Source organism: Seriola lalandi, unplaced genomic scaffold (genome assembly GCF_002814215.2).
Source record: "Seriola lalandi dorsalis isolate HSWRI2012SDOR001 ecotype SW California unplaced genomic scaffold, Sedor1 jcf7180002054511, whole genome shotgun sequence".
In the NCBI taxonomy this organism is placed as follows: domain Eukaryota; kingdom Metazoa; phylum Chordata; class Actinopteri; order Carangiformes; family Carangidae; genus Seriola; species Seriola lalandi.
The window spans coordinates 330,071-353,340 of record NW_019525064.1 but is presented as its reverse complement, the minus strand read 5'-3'; the positions used below and the strand labels follow the sequence as shown (position 1 = coordinate 353,340).

Genomic DNA, 23,270 nt, shown 5'->3' with positions numbered 1-23,270 from the left:
CGATAACTTGTGCCTACTTTGAAAAGCGTGCTGCCTCTCCAAAACGGTAACCAGTTGGTCAGACCGCAACTTGGACTAATGTTAAGCATCACTGAAGCATGGTGAGACAGGTCTACACCTCCAGTCCTGGTTCCAGATTATTTCCCAGGAGGAGTAGAAAAGGACCAGCATCTGATTTTAATCAGACTTTTATAAAACCTCTGAGGTGTGACATAGTCTTGTTTTTCCAGTGAACGCAGTTGTACAATGTTTTCTGTGACTCTGAAAGGAGCATCAGGGTTATTTATATTTTTTAACAGATAAGGTTTGGAAATTTTTAACAAGGAAGCCTGTGTTGCAATAAAAGCTCAGACTACAGACTTGCCAAACCTTAGTGAAGCCTATGCTGGCATGTAGCCATTGTGTATAAACTAAATACACATTTCACATGAAGTCAAACACTTCTTAAATACCTTACCCACAGAAACTGAAACTATCAAGTGTACCATTTGAAAAATCTGCATTCATTTATGTGTTTTCAGGTGATGCGTCGTCCAAAAAGAAAAACCTGAGCAGCTGATAGTTTGAGTGTGGGAGCATGAAATATTTTGGCCAGTTCAGCAAACGAAATATTCATAATTCATAGAGTTGTCAAATAACCGTGTAGCAGCCCAAAGGCTTTTCTTCAAGCAGCATGAACATAAACATCTTTTCCTCTTAAATAAATATTTATAACAATTATTTAGGTTTAGGCCGGAGAGAAGTGCTCAGTCATCAAACATACACACTTTCTGCACCATTGCTGTGACCACTGAGTTGAAACAGTGTTATTTTAAGGACCCTTTAGTAATTATACACTTTTAGCATAACGGAGGTGACATGAGGGCGTCTTTCTCCTGCTTTCCATTTGTTTGTTTGTGCTGCACTCAGGAGGATCACGACTTTGCCAGACAAGCTCTTTTCTGTCACTGCTATGTTTGCAGTAATGTGGAGGAAAACACTGCAGCTGCAAACAGCAGATGATGCTGCAGCTCTAACATCTATCAGCGCTCTAATCTTATTATTTTCATTGTTTTCAGACCTTTCAGACACTAACAAGAATGGAGCCTCCGCCTACTGTAATCTATATGTTAATTATATTTTACCTCACACAACATTTCAATGTGTCATTTGTTTTCCTGCTGTTACAGCAATTTAAATCATCCACAGTAAGCAAGAAAAAGATGCAAAAAAAAAAGGATTGAATATGATCTAGACACGCCGTGTACACTGCTTTGAAAAGTTAGTTGTATTTTAAGACAGAACAGAAAAGTAATTCAATAATTTCATGTCAATTTTACAATATTTTCTAGACTAAAAACTAAATCAGAAAATAATCAATCATCCAGATTAATTGATTATCAAAATAATCAGTAGTTAAAGTCCAATATGGAACCTAAAAGTGTTCAATATTAAATAAATAAAGAAGGCGTGAAATAAATGGTCATATGAATAGAGCAACCAACACATTTTTAAAGATTTTAATAGATTGTTATGACTTTTTAACTTAATAGCTTTTTAATTCAAAATGTGCTTTTTTAAAGTTTCATTTATTTTTCCCAGTCAGACGTTTCCTGAGAAAAGAGTTGTCAACATTAGCCTCTTCTAAGCTAATCTACTGCTACCAAATTTAGCAAGTTAGCTGTTGTTAGCAAGAGTAAAAACAAGGCCAAAGTAATCAACAAAGCTAGAAGCTGCTGTAAATACACACGGCACAGAGAATCAATAACTAACCTCTCCTTTTATTTAGCTTAACAAGGCTAAGCATGCTAGCTAGCCGGCTAACTAGCTGGATTGCCTTGTGAGCTGGATTTTATGACACAGCATTAAAGGAGCTATTTTGTAAGTTTTGCTTCATTCCTTTACTCATCAACATCTGTCTCCAGAGGTGGAAAGTAACACCAATGTTAACTCTTGTTTCTGTCACGTTGAAGTTAGCATGCTAACCAGCTAGCCCCTGCCCGTACCAGCAAAGACCCTCTATACAGAAGATGCTGCATTAAAGGCAGCGCCAGTGGTATGAAATGGGAAACAGTTCCGGTCTCCTAAGTGGGTGTTGTCCCTCAAGCGAAGGCAACTGGCATGAAATGTGACAGTAGCTAATATTAAAATCTATCCCTGTCTAGACTTACCTCTCTGCATCCTTAGGGAAAGAAAAGACAGATCCGTTTTTCTTGTTATCACAGCCTGTTGCTGCACAAAGCTCGGGCATTTTTAACACTAACTGATGGATTACTTGTCCCTGCCAAAAGAATACAACAATAGACGATGCAACACGGACAAATTTGCACCTTTTTTGCCGCTGCCTTTTATCTACTAACGACATCTGATCAGCCCAGTACAAAGTCATGTCAGTTTGATAGGCTAATAATATACTGATAATAGACTCAAACCTGCTGCTGGTCTCCTAAAGGGGCGGGGAGGTGGAGAAACCCAGGTACCCAGTACCTCTCTGGTATCAGCCCATATCATCACTTCCAATCTGTCCTGGATTATAACCTCTTGTATTATAAATGCAACATTGGCTGAAGCGCTCGTCAATCACCACCTGCTCTCGGCAAGACTCCACGTTCGGCGGCAGAGGAAAACTTACAAATAGCCGCCGTAGAGTGAGGAGACGGTGTTGGCTGTGGTAGCTAACGTTAGCTGATTAATATCACAAGTTATCGGTTTGTCTCCAGGGGGAGTTTCATGAGACTTTCTGTGGAGTTCCCTTTTAATATATATAAACTGTAGTTTTACAGACGTGTGTGTTGGTGGATTTTGTCCGACTGCATCGACGGTAACTTCTTTTCGAGCGCTCATTACCGCCCACCTCTCACACTCACCTTGCGCTGCCACTCCAGCGCTGTTTAGTGTTTTGACAACAAATCTCTCTCTGCCCGCCGACACTTCACCTCCCACTCTCCCACCTGCGGTGACAAAAGAAAGTATCAGCAGCCCTCAAAGTGGAGCAGAAAAGTAAATAAAAACACACCTCACATCAGCCACCACAGCCAGAGGGACAGTGGAGCTGGTGAAGGGCACCTGGTAAACACTGGATAATACACACACTCTCTCTCTCACACACACACACACACACACACACACACACACACACACACATACACATGCATGCACAGCTACCATAATATAACTTCTCTCTGCTTCCAGGCTGCTGACGAACTGACGGCCTGTTGATCTCTTGATTACAGTTGATGTATTATCTCTGTATTAATTACAGGTGATGGCGCCAATGACGTCAGCATGATCCAGGTAGCGGACGTGGGCGTGGGGATCTCGGGACAGGAGGGCATGCAGGTAAGCAGGAAACAAAAACCTTGGCGTGATCGTTTGGGAACAGGGGGAGATGAAGGATGAAGAGAGTCGAAGGGGGGTCATAAGAAGGAAAAACGAAAGTAGAGGATGAGTAGAAAGTGAGAGGATCTACGGGAGAGAAGATAAACGAACAAGCGAAGACACTTCTTCAGCATAGTTAATGGTTTTTCATTACTCTTAAGTGTGTGTTTTAGCCCCACATCCATACACTTCCTCTAAATAGGATTGCCTGTGTGTTGCTGACTCAGGTATCTTCTCCCGCGACCCTGCAGAAAATCGGTACACTTTATGGTCTCGACTCCATCCACACCAGATTCTCTTCCTGCTCTAAGGTCACAGCCAAAGCCACAGCTAAGGCAGCATCACTGAAAAACAGCTGCAGGAAGACAAGAAAAAAAAAACCAGTTGACCCACACCCCCCCTTGTGCATTTTATAGTAGTGCCCTGTTCCAGAAAGGTGATTTTTGCATCGCAATGATGGAGATTCCCAATTAACTTCCAGGGGAGGCTTCACAGACACGCTGCTGTGTAGCACATCTGTTAAAGTCTCAGTATCCTGTCCTTAACTGAGCCACTAGATTAATCATTGTTAATCAAATTTGCTTTTAATGACACAGCAGTCACTCCTCGGGATCCCACGGTGTGCTGAGACGCACATTTCTGCACTCGGGCCAGCACACACGCTGCATTATGATTAACACACCTTTCTTCTGCTAGGAGCGCACTCCCCACGCGCTCGTTACGAGGCTGTTATTAGAGCGCAGCAGAAAGTAAATTGCTGCACAATGAGGCATCTGCTGTTATTTTTCTTGTTGACAGATGCTGTTGACAGTTGAGAGGTGTCATGAAGAGTTAGCGCCGTTGTTTAAAATGTAAGTTATGAACCAGGCTTGCCTCCAGGGAGGGTTTTGTTTCCGATGTTGATAGATGAGACCGGCAGATTCTCGCCGCTGTAACGATGAATCCCGAAAGGTGGACAACTCGTTTAAGGCTTATTGCTTTGGAAAGATTATACACCGCTAAAGATTCATTAAAGGGCGGCAGGCGAGTGTAGCAGGACCAGACATTAATAGCTGCACAAATCGTGTGTGTGTGTGTGTGTGTGTGTGTGTGTGTAGATGGTGTGAGGGAGGGCGAAAGTGCAGGATGGATGAGATTGACTGTTTGGTCCTTCTGGTGTTTTGCAGGCAGTGATGGCGAGCGACTTCGCTCTCCCACGTTTCCGGTATCTCCAGAAGCTTCTGCTGGTCCACGGACACTGGTGCTACTCCAGACTGGCTAACATGATCCTCTATTTCTTCTACAAAAACGCTGTAAGCATCTTTATGTACTGATCACTGAATATTAGTGAGCGCAGTAACAGTCTGTGTGTCTATAGCCCCTTTTCCACTGGTCAAAAAAACCCGCTAAGACATCGGCCTTTTGTCGGCAGTGGAAAAGGGTTCAATCTGCAGTCACATCCGGGTCAAATAACTCTGCAGTAGACGCAGGTATTTATCGGACAAACACTGTAAACAGACCTGTCACCTGTCCAGCACGGGGCTACACAGCGCTTCAGGATGAAAGAGTGAGCTGCAGCCCCGAAGTAAGTTTTAAAAACACATGACGGAAACGTCTCACAGGAGCTCCAACCCGGAGATGAGACGCTACAGATCCGTTTTACCAGTTTGCACAGCGGCCAGCGGCTCTCTCTCTCTCTCTCTCTCTCTCTCTCTCTCTCTCTCTCTCTCTCTCTCTCTCTCTCATCGCATGTGATGACATCACTCTCTGCAGTTGTGTGTGTCCTCAGTCCGATCAATGGCAATGAAAAAGGGGTCATTTGGCTTTTATCAGTGGGTTTTCACATGTTTTAAAGAGCCTGTTAATTTTGGCGGAAAAGGGTTTATATATGTCATTTAGATGCGTTAAAAACCGAGGGTGTGTGTCCTTGTTTTCTCTCCTCTGCTTCCTCGTTTGGATCCGCGCTGATTACGTCCTTTTCTTCCCACAGATGTTTGTAGCGCTCATCTTCTGGTATCAGTTCTACTGTGGGTTCTCAGGTTCAGCCATGATTGACCAGTGGTATCTCATCTTCTTCAACATGATGTTCTCTGCCTTCCCACAACTCATCACTGGCACTCTGGACAAAGACGTGTCAGCGGAGACTCTCCAGCAACTACCTCAGCTCTACATGACCGGCCAGAACTCCGAGGTCCCGTCACATTTTCTGTTCCAGCGTTTAACAACAACACGGGGAGAATATGAGCCTGGAAAAATGAAAGATTTTAATAGATCAATGTTTACAGAAGCCACTGGAAACTAAACTGACATCACTTCACATTCATCACATTACATTAAAACTAACGATAAAGGGTCTGTTCTGCTCCGATCATGGCAGAATAAATGGTCGACATTACAATATCACAGTGAAATGCTCATTTTACAATTCCTCAATTTATATATTAGTCAGTAACTTTTCAGGGAAAAGGCCAAATATCGGTTTGATCCGCCAACACAGAATTGGCAGCAGCTGCAGTTCCTCTAACGACCACTAGAGTCTGGCTCCAACAGTGAGTCAGTCCCCATAGACTCCCATGTTAAAATGTCCAACTTTACAGCAGAAATCAACATGTGTACAGACTGGTGCAAAAACAGTTTTGGTCTCTAGAGCTAATTTCCTCCTTCATGACACCTGCACAGGGAGTGAACTTTTATTTAACTCGCACATTTAAATTTTATTAAGGCTAAAATGTAGGCATAATTGAGGGCGTGGCCATTTTCTGATTAGTCAGGGGTGAGGCGGATTTCAGGATTTACTGCCACAAATCAAGCAATTTGCGTTTCTGTGAAGTTGTAACAGGAATCTTTCAATAGTTTTTCACATTTCATAGATTAATCGATTGATCAAGAAAATAATTAACCGTTTAACCGATTATGAAAATAATTGTTGTAAATCTAAAACCAAATATATCTTATAGAATCTCAATCTAATTTAGCAAAAATGTCTTTAGAATTTAAGAGGATACTCATCTTTATTTATTTCCGCTCCGCTCGGTCACACTGATGAGACGCATGACTGTGGATCTCTGGTTCTCTCCTGCAGGAATATAAGCCATATATGTTCTGGATGAACATGATCGATGCCTTCTACCAGAGTCTGGTCTGCTTCTTCATTCCTTACTTCGTGAGTCTGGTTTTCATTTCCATCAGCTGGTCTTCACTCAGTTTGTTGCTCTTACTTACTCATCATTTCCCCTCTTTCCTCCCTGTCTCCTCCCACTCTCCCTCTTCCTCTCCCCAGGCCTACGCTGACTCTGATGTGGATCTGTTTACATGGGGAACTCCCATCACCACCCTCGCTTTATTCACCATTCTGCTGCACTTGGGCATTGAGACCAAAACCTGGGTAAAGAAATTCATTTTAAACTCACTGATGGCAGATTTCTTCACTTGAGCTGAGGAGAGAGAAACGCTTCCTTTCTCTCCCCAGCGCTGCTGTTTCTCTCTCGTATCAGCATGTTGGCTTTGTGAGAGGGCTGACAGGCACGTGGATATTTAACTCTGGCTGATTACATTGAACCAGAAAGCACTGCAGCATCAGAGCCTATACATCAGCCTGACAGTCTGTCTGCAAACTGTCTAAACCACAAAGGCACTTCACACTGCCACACAGCTCCAAAACACCTGCGTATCTTCTCCCCTCCCTCTTGGTTTTTTTTTTTCTCTCTCTCAGGTAATCTCATGGTTCTCGTAAACGGCCCGGCGGTCTTAGTCACAAACCATTTTAAATTTATGACCCTGCATTGAATCGGGAGTCTTTTCCATTATGCCGAGGCTGTAAATTTAGCCTGACAAGTTTTGTACATGAAAAATGTCCTTTTCACTAACTGCCTTCCTGGACACGACGGCCCCTCGTGCAGAGGAGTGTTCACGGCGAGCTGCATCGACCACGAACGAAAACGTTTCCAAATGCTCAGCTGGCAGGTTCTTCATTCTCCGGCTGCACGGGAACATTCATGATCGGTAAACGGCGGGGAAAGTCAATTAAAGGTATCTGAGGAGACGGCAAGTAAAACATACAACAGAGCAGTGGAGTACAACCCCGGTGAGAATCACCACAATGTTGAGTAACTACAAATCCAATCCAGCTACTACAGTTTAATTGTTTTAGACGAAGCCCGGGACGAATGAAGCCAATTAAGAAACATGTGACTAATTCAGCTCTAATGAAAGGGTCATATATGGGAGTTGCTGGTCGAGAGTCGGGAGGCTGTATGAATGAAAACTGACTTATTGACCTGTTAAATGCACAGTATGTAACTTCAGCTGCTCAGAGTCTGTCAATCAAAACAATAACAAAACACTGCGTTTGGTGACGTTGTGAAATAGCGTGGGATCATGGGAGTTGTCTGATTCATCTGAATTATCGGCAGAGGTCTCTTCTTCTTCCTCTTCATCCTCCTCCTCCTCTTCAAAACAAACAGATCAGCTGATTATAAACGTTTTGTTGATCTTTGTTTTCGATTGTTATAGATTAATGTTCGATTGTTGTCACACGGCAGAGACGATGTGTTTCATAGAAAGGTTCAGGTGGATTTGGAAACGAGATGGTAGCCGACTCGTGAAGCCTGGCAGGAGTTTTTCCAGCTTGTAGTTCCCTAAATGTTTGTTTGGATGGGTCACATTTGATTTTCAGTGCAGATCAACCTGCTGCCTCTGCTTTTGTTTTGGACCACGTGTCCTCTTCCTCGCCATCCTTACAGTGCAGTGCAGTGTAGTACCCTTCCAGACTGTGCACGAGACTGTGCACGAGACACCGTCGTATTCCACCTGGCTGCTGAATTTATGGTCAGTAATGGAAATTGGCAAGTTTGGTTTTTTTTTCCTGCGCGGAGACGCATGGCACTGAGAGCAGCATTCCCTCTCTGCCCTCCACATGTGTCGGAGCGCAGCACGGCCAGAACTGATCCGATCACAAGCTTCGTTCTGCATGTTCTGTGTCTGTCTGTCTGTCTGTGTCGGTGGGGGATCATATTGTTCTTCGTGGATTTGTGTGTACTTGGATGCATCTGTTGTGGGTTAGTGAAAGTCTAAATTGAATTCCGTGTTGAATATTCTGCATGTCTTTTGCTGCATTCAGATTTCCCTGAAGTTGCCGCCTCGTTGTGTTTTTCCCTCCGTGGTGTGATTCAAGACTTACTGTGACCTCTGATCCACTTTTTAGTCGTCCTCTGGGATGTGTCTTTGCGGGTGGATGCGTTCCCTGCAGGCGTGTTGGGGACAGTCCTACATTACTTCACTGACGTTCCACATTTCTCTCTGATATCAAGTGTCCTCGAAAAGAAATCGTTGCGTACTCGGACTTGGTTTGAGTCGGGACTCGGTGGTGTTCTTCTGTCTGTCTCTTTTTCCTTTTTGTCACTGTGTGGTCGACGGTGAACTCCTTCTGTCTTGCCACGGCTCCCATGATTTCCCTCTCTGACTGAGGGAAGTTGTGACTGCATTTGTAACGACAGGAAGTTTCTCTCCCCGACCTTTCACAGCAGAATCCACACAGCTTGTGTTACACGACCTTTTACATACGTTTCTCCTCCAGTTCTCAGGGTCTCTCGTTCTTTTCCTTCCTCTTTACTGGATCTCACTCTGATCCCTGATTCCCCCCCCAACCCCATCCTTTGTTTACTCTGAGCCAAACACAACGCCGGCATGATGCTGCTCCAGTGTGTGATTTTTAGAGAGCACGCGGGCGTTCAGGGATCAGAGGCGTGACGTGTAACACAACAGCGTCGGCATCTGTCCCGCCGGCGAGGTGAAATAAAGTCACAACATCCCCGCCTTGAAGAGGCCGCGTTAAAGGGAACCTGGTTCATTTCCTGCATCTCCATTGTCTGCGTCTCTCTGCACCCCCCCCCTTCTACCATGTTGAGTTTAGTTTAGTTTCATTTTTCCATCATCACTGAGCTGTTCCTCATTTTGAAGTATGATTAGTAACACATCTTCGCCCTGTTAGTACCGGGTTGGATCCCTTTCACTTAACCTAACTGCCTTAATTCTTTGTGGCACAGATTCAACGAGGTGCTGGAAACAGTCCTCAGAGGTTTTGGTGCATATTGACATGATAGCATCATGTTGTTGGCTGCACATCCATGATGCGAATCCGCCGCTCCGCCACGTCCCAGAGACGCTCTGATGGAGTGAGATCTGGCGACTGTGGAGGCCACGTGTTCAAGAAACCAGTTTGAGATGATTTGAGCTTTGTGACATGGTGATGTTATCCTGCTGGAAGTAGCCATCAGAAGACGGGCGCACTGTGCTCATAAAGGGACGGGCAGGTTGTGGCGTTTAAACGATGCTCGGTTGGTGCTGAGGATATACCCCCGACCACCCGCTGCGGTCTTCTGCTGCTGTCGCCTCATCTGCTTCAAGGTTCGACGTGTTGTGCGTTCAGAGCTGCTCTCCTGCATGTGGTCGTTGGAGTTACTGTTGTCTTTCTATCAGCTCCAACCAGTCTGGCCTTTTGTCCTCTGACCTCTGGCATCAACAAGAGAAACTGATCCACAGAACTGCTGTTCACTGGATGTTTTCTCTTTTCTCTGTAAAACCCTAGAGATGGTTGTGTGTGAAAATCCCAGTAGATCAGCAGTTTCTGAAACACTCCGACCAGCCCGCCTGACACCAACAACCACGCCACGTTCAAAGTCACTTAAATCGCATTTCTTCCCCATTCTGATGCTCGGTTTGAACTTCAGCAGATCGTCTTGACCGTGTCTATGTGCCTAAATGCAGTGAGTTGCTGCTATGTGATTGGCCTATTAGATATTTGCGTTAACGAGCAGTTGAACAGGTGTACCTAATGAAGTGGCCGGTGGATGTGTATATATATATATATATATTTATATATCTATACATACATACGTGTTTATATATGTCCATTTCATCCAAAATGTCATGTACGTCCCTCTGGTTCTCACTGCTTTGTGTGTGTGTGTGTGTGTGTGTGTGTGTGTGTGTGTGTGTGTGTGTGTGTGTGTGTGTGTGTGTTCACACATCTTCTTTTTTTTTTTTGTTCCTGTTAATATTTTAGGAAACTAAACAAAGTAAATTGATGAAACGTTTCCTTGTGTCCTTCCCCTGTAGACCTGGATGAACTGGCTGTCTATCTCCTTCAGTATAGCCTTGTTCTTCACCGTGGCTCTGTGCTACAACACCTCCTGTCCCACCTGCTACCCCCCCTCTAACCCCTACTGGACCATGCAGAGGCTGCTGCAGGACCCCCTCTTCTACCTGCTCTGTGTCATCACACCTGTAGCGGCGCTGCTGCCTCGGTACACTGCTGCTATTTGCGGCTCGTTTTTCAAATATTTATTACGTGTGCCATGAAGTTCATCAGTGATTAATTCCAGATGCCTTTCATCTTTAGTCCAAGAGCCTCATGTTCATCTCTGGAGTAGTGCAGAAAATGTCCTGATATCTGGTTTTGCTTTTCTCTCCAGATATTTCTACAGGGCGTGTCAAGGCACGCTGTTTCCCAGCCCGGTCCAAGTTGGAAGTCAGTTGGATAAACTCCCCGCTGAAACCCGCAAGAACATCCTCAGCCTGAGCAGGGTCAAGGTGGGGTCACCGCTCAGCCCCAAGCCTCCCTTCCTGTCCCTCAACAAGCCCTCCCCTAAAGGTTGCAATAAAAAAGACCAGAGGAGCTTCCCCAGCTCCACGGCATCACATGCCAAGAAGGGGCCCATCTCACAGGCAGATGAAGAGACGGGTCGGAGGAGCCCGCTGGGGCCCACAGACAGTGAGAAGGGCCTTTCAGGTCTCTACACAATAGTTCCTACAGAAATAGACACTCTTCCTTACACCAAAGACGCTCCTCCGCTCTCCGAGGAGAAGCTGCCTCCTTCCACCAAAGACTCCGAGTTTCTCGATAAGACTTCAGAGCCGTCGGATCAGAGTCTGTCCAGCTGGATCACCTCCACGCCTCTGCTCACACAGACAGACAGCGTCCAGCTGACTCTGCCCCCTGACGGAGACTCGCAGTGCGTCAAATACATGAGGAACTCAGAGGAAAGACTCAAGTCTGACCACGCCGTTTATCCAGCACACAGGACAGAGCCGGTGGCAGACCAGTTGCTGCACACCACCTTGTGATGTCTTCTGGTCTGAAGTATCTTAACTCAAACTCCAATTTGCACGATAGTTTTTTTGAAATCTAATTTTATTGTATTTTTCAAGGAGATTCTTTTATAAAAGACAGAAATAGGTACTTTATATTTTGGATGTTTAAAACTAAAGATATATCTGAGGTTTGGAAGAACTGGAATATCTCCTGTTCTTGTTTTTTCTTTTTCTTCTTTTTCTGTTCTTTGGTTTTTTTTCCTTCACCCTGGGGAAATTTTACTTCACAAAGATGCATCTCAGTACTTGATCAGGTTTTTAATGTAAAGAGGAGCGAAGAGACTTTCCACTGCGGGGTTGTTTGGGAGTTTGTTGTCTCTCTGATGTGGTACCCTGTTCATTCTTTCAGCTTGGCCTGTAAATGCATTAAGACCTGGGTCAGTTGCCAGTGTGGCCTTAAATCAGTGTTGGTATAACTGAGGAGAGAAGTTTTATAGGTTTTAAGTCCCGACAGAAACACGTTTGATTTTGTGTGTGACGATTTCCATGCAAATAAGAGATTTATTTTTACATACTTCAGCAAATAGTGGCATTTGTTCAGTGCATATTTGTCTTGTTGCTGGATTTTTTGCTAAATTTTAAATGCTGAAAAGTGTGTTTATAACTGTTGTGTCGTACAGTACATTCCACTGAAAAATTGAGAGCTGTAGGTTTTTGAATATAATCATTTTAGGAGCACACAACAAGAAATTTTCAATTCAGTCTGTATACAGCAAAACGCTACCAGAAATTATGCTCTTTTTGTGTGTGTGTGTGTGTGTGTGTGTGTGTGTGTGTGTGTGTGTGTGTGTGTGTGTCCATTGACTCTTTGGATCCGTTTTTACAGTGCCAGCCAGTTTCATTTTAAAAGAATAGTTTGACAATTCGGGAAAATGAAGATCGATACCACTCTCATCTCTGTCCATTAGCCAGGCTAGCTGTTTCCCCTGCTTCCAATCTGCATGCTAAGCTAAGCTAACCGTCGTCTGGCTTTAGCAGCTTCATTTTAAACATACAAACACGAAAATGGTATCAATCCACGAAGCTGTATCCAGTTGGCGATTAGCTTAGCTTAGCATAAAGACTGGAAACAGGGGGAAACTGTTAGCCTGGATAGCAGCTAGCTCTGTTCAAAACTATCAAAATCTGCCCACCAGCACCGCTAAAGCTCACTAATTAATCTCTAATAAACTGGAGTCTTGTTGTCATTGTGAGGTTGCCAGGCAACCAGTAAAAACATCTTTTATACAGATTATTCAAATGAGATACAACTTGTTAATTACAGACTTCTTGTTTCCAGTCTTTATGCTAAGCTAAGCTAACTTGCATACAGGCAACAGAGTGGTATCTTCTCCTCTAATTCAGTAAGAAAGCAAATAAACGTATTTCCCAAATGTGAAGCTATTCCTTTAAGCACTGTACAGTAGGTTGACAACAAGCTACCGTCACGTTTCATAAAGCCGTTTACTTGAAGGTCCTTTTCTTTTCTTTTTTTAAGTATGTTTCATGTGTTGAGTTTATTTTAACCCAGTGTAACCTTTTTATTTCTTCTGCTGGTGTTCAGCTGAAAACCAAAAGCTGAACGGTGAAAGAAGGTCTTTCCCAAATGCAAAAGATGTGGCTTTAAGATTTAAATTTGCACTTTGAAAGCATTATTTCAGAAGTACCAACGAGTTTTGTTGGTGCTGTTGACATGTCCAGTGCTCAGATACAGTATGAAAAGGATGGCAAGGTTTGCTTACTTTACACTCTGGCTTTAAATATCATGATGTATTTGTCGTCACTGACAAACTAGAAAAACGTATGGAAAATTTTAAAGATGCTATAGTTTGTTTAATTGTTTAGCATTTAAAGCAGCAGCACCTTTAATATGTTATGATTGTTGTATCTCATTGCAGTATCATTTACCAAAGATCATTTATATTTCTGTATTTTCTAAGCAATAGTATGTGCATTAACACTGGATAAGAAATTACAAATCTAAGACTTTGCTTATGATGCTGAAGTTTAGAGATGACAGTGCATCTTTGTTCAATGAGGAGCATTTAGTGTTTGTGTAAATGATATTTATGAAGCTACACGTGGCTTCTCTCCTCCTGTCTGTTTTTTTTTTTTTTACTTTTTTGCACACGGTGCTTTCTCCTGGCATGTCATTCAGATTCCTGACTCCGCAGTCTGTCCACTTTGTTGTATAGGTTCTGTCTGTTCTGTGCTTTTGGCATCGCACTTGTTGACGCATTTGTGCCAGAAGGAAGCTCGAGCATGTTCACTGCTGCGTATCACAGATTCCTCACAGGAACATTGGCTCTCGGCGCACACGGCCTTGGATATATCTGAACTCTTTTTTTTCTTTCTTTACATTTATGTTTCGATTACATGGTGGGTCTAAGTTTCACATTTGAGGGGGGAAATTATCAGCTGTTGATCCTTTAGATCATCGTTCAAGGTATAAATCTAAATATCTAATAGACTCGAGATCATTCAAGTTCTGGTTCGGTTCAGTCTCTCTAGATTAATATAGTAATAGTTTGTAGCAAACTGGAAAAGCTGCACAGTTGGAGCTCACAGCAGAAACCTGCACTTCATCACCTCACACACGTCAACATTGGAAAAACTAAAGTTACATTTTGTTCAGATAAAAGTTGTTTTTTTTTTCTACTTTGTCCTTGGAGTAATTGGAAATTACTTGTATCATGGCTACTTGTGAACAAAATAAAAACAATAATAAAGTATTAACCCTTTGCTACCCGTTTCTCCTTTCAGGAAAATCTACTCTTTGTTTAATGAGACTGAGACTCGAGTTTGACCTTTGTTCGTTAAGTGTGATGAGTTTACAGCGATAATGAATTAACACATTTCACTTCAGACCTTTCGCATCAAGAGTGAAAATAAATCTTGTGTTGTTGCAGTAAAGCTGCAGATGCTGAGGTTAGCTTGATCAATGTTCCTGTCCAGCTGAGCTGAGGGATTTATTCTGAGCTCCCAGGGGAGTAAAATATAAAGTACTTCAACAATATTTGAATAAAGTACCATCTTAAGGGACTGTCACTCTAAAATTTTTTATTGTGGTGCTGGCAATTTATCAGAGATGTCTGCTTGTTTTTCTGTTTAGGAACAGGCAGTTGTTTTGACCTGACGTTGTGATCAGGTGTTACTGATAACATTAACGAGGCTCCATGTTCTTCAAGCATCCACAACACCAGGAGCCGGTCTCACAAAGAGACTTAGACTGTGTCTTACACATATCTAACTATCTAACTAAACTATCTTCAGTTAGACGTTTAAATTCATCTGTTGCACGAAGCATTCTTTGACTATCTTAAGCCGGACTGTATTACAATGAATTCTGGGTAAATTAAGATTTTTTCCGCTCCGTGTACCCCAACAGAAAATGTTTGTCCTTTTGAAAGAATTCAACAGTTTCAAGGACTTTTTACTTGGAAAATTCAGCAAAGAGCGAAACAATAAAAAGAAAAATCAGATTTTGGTCTCTAAAAACTCTTTCCCCTCTCATTGCTCTCTCCATAACAATGTTAGCAAACCACAAATTATGAGCTATGTTTTCCTTTTTTTTGTTGTTGGGTGCTACCGGCGCAGGTGTCACTGATTACCATGTAACCGTGGTAACATTGGTCTGAGTTAGCCTGGGGGTAAGGTGTCTAATGTTTTTGGCTTAGCTATGAGCAAAATTAAGACTAATATCTTTATGAAACCGGCCCCTGAAACCACAGCAGATAAGTTTAATGTATTAATTATTCATACTGTGACATGTTAAAATGTCTGTTGTAAGACAAAGAAAAGATGGAAACGATGTTCACATTAAGATACAGTAACATTAAATTCATTAGTAATAAATTATAGCTACGTTTGCTCAATTCAACACGCTTAGAGGTCTCGCTGCTACAGCTGTATTTGGTCCGGTATGACCAGTAGCTTATGTTAGCTAATGTTAGCTAGCTTTAAACTAGATGCGGTTAGCAAACATATTATCATCTTTTCAGCACAGTGTCATGTTTCTGGACAAAAGTCAAATATTCCCCACTTTTTTATTTATTTATTTCTGTATTTCTGTCTCCACCAGCTCCTGTGGACATTGTCTGGTTCTTTGGTAATTTGGGGTTTTTCCTTTCACATTACACAGAGTTATTTGGACTGTTATTTATATTAAAGTGGCTTTAAAGCAAATGCCTCAGGAGAATCTTGGGAAATGTAGGCGATGTCTTACTATCCTGTTATTGCCACTTGTGGACACAGTGCTCACTGTTTAGTTGTAGTCTTGCTTCAAAACTTCGATTTAAAGTTAGTGGAGCAGCTTCTTAGAGAGAGAGATTGTCAAATCACTGCTGTTTGACCTTGTAAACGTAAGTCTGGTAAGTCTGTACTGTACTGAATATGATAGGACTTCGGATGAGTTTCCAAGTCAGTATTACAGTTCAGTGTGGCGCAGTGGGAAGATCATGACACTAACAGTGCCAAGGTTAGGAGCTTTATTCCCACGAGGTCCAGCACGCAGGCTAAACGTCTTACCTCTTGTAATGTTCTAATGTGCCTCAGTCCAAAACAAACACCGCTTTGCAACTGCAGATCGACTCAACTATTGACTTACTTGACATACTGACACATAGCTTGACCCTTGACCTCACTTAGTCCATGTGCTTTTCAAAGAAAGCTCCAGTTCCTGAAGGAGCTGGTGGTCTTATGTCTTAATAATAATATGCAGTGTATTTGCATGGTGTATATTCTGCTCTCATCCTCTCACATCTGCACAAAGGTGTGAGATGAGAGTCCTTCAGAAGATGGATGATCTTTGGCCTGGTGTTGCAACGCTTTGCCTTTGCCTGGTGCGCGGAACATCTGCGGCCTGGTGGACGTTATTAATGTTTCTTTTAAGGCACGATGAAGGGGAAAAGGGACGGACGGGGCTCTGCTGATGCTGCCTTTAGAGAGGCACTGCAATTAGTGACCGCCGCTGCACCTTGCAAGAGCAGGTTCCTCATCTAAACACAGAGATAATGATGACTCCTCTACCCTCACAGCGCTGCTCTCTCCATCTCTTTCAAAGCCCGAGTGTAAACCAGCCAAACCGATCAGCTGTTTTTTCTGCATACTGTGTGTGTAACTGTGGAACTTTTGTGCAAAGCTTGACTGTTCACACAACAATGTTATTTTGTGGTTCATCTGCTCTCAGTGGCATTAGATGAGCTGCACATGCAACGAAAGGGATTTTTGTCACACACGTCACATATCGTGTTATGAGAACTCATGTAAAAGATTGATAATGTAATTAAACAGGCTCCACTCTGAAAATTGATTCCTCTCAGTCTTCTTTCATTTTCTCTAATTACTTTTTCTGATGACCTGGAGTCTGCAGACGGACAAGAGACTAATTCTGCAGAAGCTAATGGAGTTTGATTTGTATTTTATCATAGAGGAGCTTCATTCATTCTGGTTTTATTGTGGCCTCGACCCGCTTCATGACCCATTGTTTTAACAAGCTTAAATCAGAACATTTTCAATTTCCTAAGCTGCCTTGTAAATAACTTGGTCCAATGAAGCCGTCAGAGAACTGGATTATGGGAATCATTTACGTTTTAAAGGCCTTGCAGCCTCTCCTCTCCTCTCCACTCCTCCGAGTGCAGAGTTCTGCTGAGAAGACGTGAAGACTCATTTACACCAGCAGAGAAATGCACTGCATCACTTTTGATTCCAAATAACAAATGGAGGCTCTCTGCGAACCGGGGCCATCTGTCTTCCAGTTGGTGGAGAAATTGTAAGGCTCCATTCTCCACCATCACGTGGGAGGGGCTTAGCCAAAGCGATATTGCTCTTTTTCCGCAGAACTTCCCACTGATACGGGAATCTATCCAACAGAAATGGCAGGGACACACAAAGACAAGACAAACACCATTTACATCCATTTAGTGTCTCCACTTCCTCTGACCTGTGTATCTGTGGGCGGGAAAAGGCTCCTGTTTCCCAGAAGAAGAAAAAAAACAAGACTAATAATAAGGATTATTCTCATATTCATAAGATAATTTAAAGAGTAACTCAAGCAGTGTTTCACTGTCCTCTCTCTCTCTCTCTCTCTCTCTCTCTCTCACTGAATGTTTCTCTATCCCCCGCTCAGTGTGGTCAGAAGTTGCACCTATAACCGGACCCAACAGTGATGTCCTGGAGTACACCTGCGCATCACTGCAGCAAGGTGAAAAGTCAAAGCAAAGGAAGTCAGCAAAAACATGTCAAGTTACTCTTTAATAAAACAGTACGCCTACAGTCTTTAAAAATACAGTTTTACTGACTCTACAGTAACAAGACAAAGACCGTACACGACGCTAGCTGAGTAGCAGAGTTGACTGAGGTTGCTGTGAGCGGCTCACAATTATCATGCTAACAACATGTGTATTGTGTTTACCATATTCACTATCTTAGCTTAGCACTTAAGCATGCTAACCTTTGCTAATTAGCACTACAAAGTACAGCTGAAGGTGATACTGAATCAGGGTTAGGGTTAGCCTAGTCTCGCCACTGTGACATCTCGGCAGGATGCGCCCCTTGGATTGGGACTCGGACTATGAATGTCTGTACAAATATCTGTAGGAAATTGAAACTTTGACATGCTGGGTATCAGGGATACCTGTAAAAAATTTCATGGCAATCCATTCTATAGTTATCAAGACATTTACATCCTCCATACATCCTCTGGGGACCACAAATGTCTGCACATGCCATGGCCCTCCTGACTGTCACTGCATCCCTGAAGCCACACTGCTCAGAAAGAGCAGGGCAATGTTCCTAAACAAGGACCTTCATGCTGTAAAGACTGCGTGAGGCATAAATCAAGATGTAAGCAAATTCCTTGTTTTTGCCTCATAAATATCTCAGTTGATCACTTGCCTCCCCCCCCCCCGTTGCGATGACATCAACACTCACGTTCTCCTGAAGTGATGACAATGCCCGGGTTTATGAGCTGGGATTATGAGCCTGAGGGTGCGAAGGCTGATCAGAGACGTGGCCTTCATGTCTCTATAAGACATGTGTCCTGATCACAGAAGACATCAGCTCTGTCTTGATTGCCTCGGTGACCCCTGTCTCTATTCGTTGCGTGGCACACTTCCAGGAAACATTTAACAACCATGATGAAATAATCCTGCGTTCCTCCCTACAGACCTGTCCTACATGCAACCTTCAGCGTCCTCTCCTGAACTCTGTACCACCCTGCAGTCACTTTCCCAAACTACCACCAGTACAATTAAGGTAAATGTTCCCGGAAAAGAGACGTGCAATGATGATGTCAATTTTAGACTCTCTTAATCCATATCAAATGGCTGGGAGGACAATGATATAACCACAGATTATCACACTTAAAGCAATGACCACTAGTATCAGCTACTGTTCAGTGTTAGATCGTTAGCCGAATCAGAAGCTAATAAACCTTGAATTTCCTCTATTTGAAATATTGAACATCAGAGAGGTTACGTAGAAATGATGAACCACGTTTCTGGGTGCACTGCCGCCTCCATTTTCCTACATGCAGCATTTGATGGTGAAATACTGTATTTAAGCACTGTCCATTCACTGTCCAAACCATGTGAAGCTGATTATTTAAATTCCATTTTATTTCAGTTTTTTCTTTATTTCCTCCTACAGAACAATGAGACAAAAAGTAATCTAGAAAGAAAGAAAGAAAGAAAGAAAGAAAGACTGATGCTTTATGTGCTCACAGTGTCTCCCAGTGTTCATGTGTGTTACTGCAGTCATGCTCTGCAGTAAAGTCAGAGAGACAAAGGGATTTTAATTAATGCTGTGCATCATATCCTTTTATTAAACATGACATATTTATTTGGACAATCCTTCATTCAACAGAGAAGAGAACTAATTATAGCGTGCATTTAATTATAGGTTTGATGAGTAGCTTGATGGCTTTCAGGAACACACTCCTGATAACATATGAAACATTCAGTTATTGTAAAGATACGAATCTGCTGTATTTACTTTACTTTAACCCCTGCTGCACCTCGGGGTTCCAGATGAAATCTCCTCGGTGCAGTGACACACTGATTGGTACAGAAACTAAATGTCACACTGACTGTAACACTGCTGACGGCACCATGAGAGTAATGCACGTGGATTAGATAATGCATAATTTACAAGACCCTATTGCAGAATGAGGTGGCAGAGGTTTCACAACCTGCTACAGACGCCAGTTTTGATTTATGGTTTATGAATATGATTTAGAGCTTATGAATGAGATAGCACTGTGTGTTGGCCTCCATCAAAACAGCCAGCAAACATGATTTGTGGTTTGTTTCCAACCGCTGTACTTCTGTGACAGACTTATTCATTTATTGCATTAGGGATTTGCTGTATTTATGCTTCAGCCAATAGCAGATGATTTACTCTTTTCATATATTTCCAAAAGAAATGCAGCAAATTTGACAGCAGAGGGGTTTGTGACTGAGTCAATAGGAGCCATTGTAACAGGAAGTTCATTTTTTAGACGTAGATTGGGATTATTGGAAGAGAACACTTGTACTTGTACTTGGGAGCGGTCCACGATCAAACAAAAAAAGTTATATTTTTGATAAAATATGGAATTAATTTCTCACAATTTCGGATTATCAATACCTGATAACTTAATTTCTTGAATTTGACATTTACTAAGTGACAGGGGCGGAGCCAGACATTGTAAACATTCAGGGTTAGCCCCAATTTAAGTGGATATTCAGGGGACATGCTCACCCAGGGAATTTTTTCCCCCATTCACAGCAGCTACATTCTGTTCACGGTATCAAGACTTTTGTACATCATTTGGGGAAAAACATGAAAGTTCCCCAGGTAAAAAATTATCGTAAACCTGCATCATATTTTGAATCTAATTGTTCTCTGTCTCCATCATTCTGAAACCACCCAGCAATACATTTTGTCAGTGACTAATTTTGACTACTGTCACATAAAAAGAGGCAAAAATTGTCTGATGTGACTATTTTGAATTTACATTTTCAAGTTTACATGATTATCTTAATAGTCCCCTATACGCTTCTATAATGACGTAATATTTATAATTTTAGCCTGTTATTTTTCCAGATGCTTTGAGGATGGAGCAGTGTATCATAATCATGGATTGTGCATTTAAAGGAGAATCCAATCCTTGAATTGACATTTCTTATTCCTGTGCCTCAGACCAAACTACTGAATATTTGTGAATGTGCTGCACTCTCCTCTAAAGTTAGAAACCAAAGGGAGAACCTTAAAATGTTCAATGTCATCCCAGTTTGCTCTATGACAATGAATGGGGCTCTGATGCTGTGAGGCCATAAAATATTTGTATAATTTTTTACACTAAAATGAATGTTTCAAATTTTAAGCTTTATATCCAATTTAAAATCTGGATGAGAGCTGTTAGCAGGAACTCTACACAGCAACTGAGGATTATGGGGTTAGTGAAGGAACTTAGTGGCTCAAAGTCATTTCAGCTATAACTTCAGTAGCCATTTTCATTTGTCACCTCTGACATTTAATCAATATTTTACTGGAAATCACATCTGTTGATTCTTCACAAAGTCAGTGCCCCTTGTGTTAATCTACGGATTCTCTCTGATTTCTATCTTTAGGTCAGATAATTCAGACTTATATGTCCTTGGGCGCAGGAGTAACACATGTGATATTTAAGCCTTTCATTTAATCAAAATTGCTTACATATTAATGAACTGTATGTTTATGAACTCAGCACTCGAGTACGTGAAGTGACACCGTAGAACAGGGGGGTCAAACTCATTTTCTCCGAGGGCCACATCAGCATAATGGTTGCCCTCAAAGGGCCAGATGTAACTTTGAGGCAGTATAAATGTAGCTAAATATAATGTAAAATAAATGCAACTACTTCTTAATATTAAATAACTCTGGATTTTTATTATTCAACTTACAAATATTACATATATATTTGCATAAATGTAAAAAGAAATGTTTGGTTGTTGCTCTGTTGTAACATAAATCCTTTTAATTTGTCAGTTTATGAAACCCACATTCCTCCATCAATCAACGATCAAACTATCCAAGTGAAGAAGGATAAATAAAAAGTTATGACATTAACTTTGTTCAAAACGTTTTTCTCCTTGAAGCACAAACATATATTCGCCTTCCCATCTTTCTAGAAACAGCCTTCCGTCTGCATCAACTTTTCTCTTCCTGGACATTTTGGGATCATTGTTTGTATTTCTTAATCCGGAAAACGGCACTGATGTGGAAACACTGCAAACTAGTGGCGGGATGCCGTCACTTCACGGGTAACATGATCGGCATGCATTATGGGAAATGTAGTTTATGGTCAATGCACCCTTTTGACTTATTTATTATAAGATAATCAGACCTTTTAAGCTCTCGCGGGCCACATAAAATGACGTGGCGTATTGTATATTGTATAATTGACACATATGCCGTAGAATGACGCAAAAATGGACGTAGGCTGCGGGGCGATACCACTGATGGCCACTAGGGGTGGGGGGGGTGCCACAAGCCTCTGGCTCCAATACACACCCATTCAATAAACCTTAACGTCTCTAAAGAAATATTCAGTCAAACAATATTAAGACTCATTACGGTGTCATTGGCTGAAGTCACACCTCTCGTTCAGTGTTTGGAAATAATCATCTATTGATGAGATATTAGGCCTTAAGATCAAGTATTTTGGAGAGAGTGCTCCTTAAAAGCTAGATCATTTATTTCCTACGTGTTTTGACCGGAGAACGGGAGACAGTTAAAATCCAAATATATATTAGACTTAATGTGAATTACAGATGTACTTTGCTAACCTAGCTAGCTAGCTAGCTGATAACTTGGTGTTTGTTATGCTAACCTTACCTGGTCCCACCGGGTATGTTTTTCCAAATTGACCAGATGCCTCATGATGAATCTAACAGGACACTTTGGTGAATTAGTGTTTTCATTGTTATTAAAATTAGTAAGTACATAAGACACACTAGAAAAGTACAAACTCTAGTATCTATCTCTAGATCCTTTATTGTCAGTGTCCAAGGACAGCAACATTTAAACATTTCTATTATTATTGTTGTTGGTTAAAGCCAACATAGAAATAGTCTTTTCATCAATTAAAAATTCAGGAAAAACTTCCATCAATGTATTTTGTGATCACAATACTGTGTGCGTTGCTACTGTTAAAAATCATACCAGACATGCTCCATAGTGGAGGTTCTACAGTCAGCCAGCCTTTCAGTAGGTTGTTCCCTTCATTTATTACAGTTTGATTAAATCTAAGGTGCAGTGCTGAGAGTTGGACAGATGAGGGCACCACATACCATTTAATTCAGCATGTTTGACCTCAGACTGTATGACAGAGTGGAACTGCAGCTGTACTCAATGTAACGTGCAGATGTATGTGTTTGTTCATATAAGGTTTTATTTGATATATATTTTTATTATAAGTAGGCCTACATGATAACCATATTACAAGAGCAAATAAACTACAATATATTTAGTGCTTTTTACGACGTGGCTTCAGCAAAGTTTGTGTGGTCATCATGACGTAATGATGGGACACCTGAGAACTGCAATGGCAGCTGTGGCTAGAAGAAGGATGATTTGGTTTGTGGCCTATCTACCCTAACTACCCTATCAGCCCTATCTATCCCTCTAACTACCCTATCAGCCCTATCTATCCCTCTAACTACTCTATCAGCCCTATCTACCCCTCTAACTACTCTATCAGCCCTATCTACCCCTCTAACTACCCTATCAGCCCTATCTATCCTATCTACCCTATCTACTCTATCAGCCCTATCTATCCTATC

The 23,270-nt window shown here is 42.0% G+C and overlaps 1 protein-coding gene across 1 annotated transcript in view; it reads left to right on the top strand.

Annotated features, from left to right (window-relative positions):
• The window catches only part of atp10a (ATPase phospholipid transporting 10A), a 35,273-nt gene extending 21,071 nt beyond the window's left edge, over positions 1-14,202 (top strand). Inside the window, exons 15-21 of the mRNA XM_023413319.2 lie at positions 3,242-3,318; positions 4,524-4,649; positions 5,327-5,527; positions 6,419-6,499; positions 6,617-6,721; positions 10,453-10,640; positions 10,809-14,202. Coding sequence (XP_023269087.1) covers positions 3,242-3,318; positions 4,524-4,649; positions 5,327-5,527; positions 6,419-6,499; positions 6,617-6,721; positions 10,453-10,640; positions 10,809-11,460 — 1,430 coding nt within the window. The 3' untranslated portion in view covers positions 11,461-14,202. The remainder of the gene's footprint in view (positions 1-3,241; positions 3,319-4,523; positions 4,650-5,326; positions 5,528-6,418; positions 6,500-6,616; positions 6,722-10,452; positions 10,641-10,808) is intronic.
• The last annotated feature ends 9,068 nt before the right edge of the window (positions 14,203-23,270 follow it).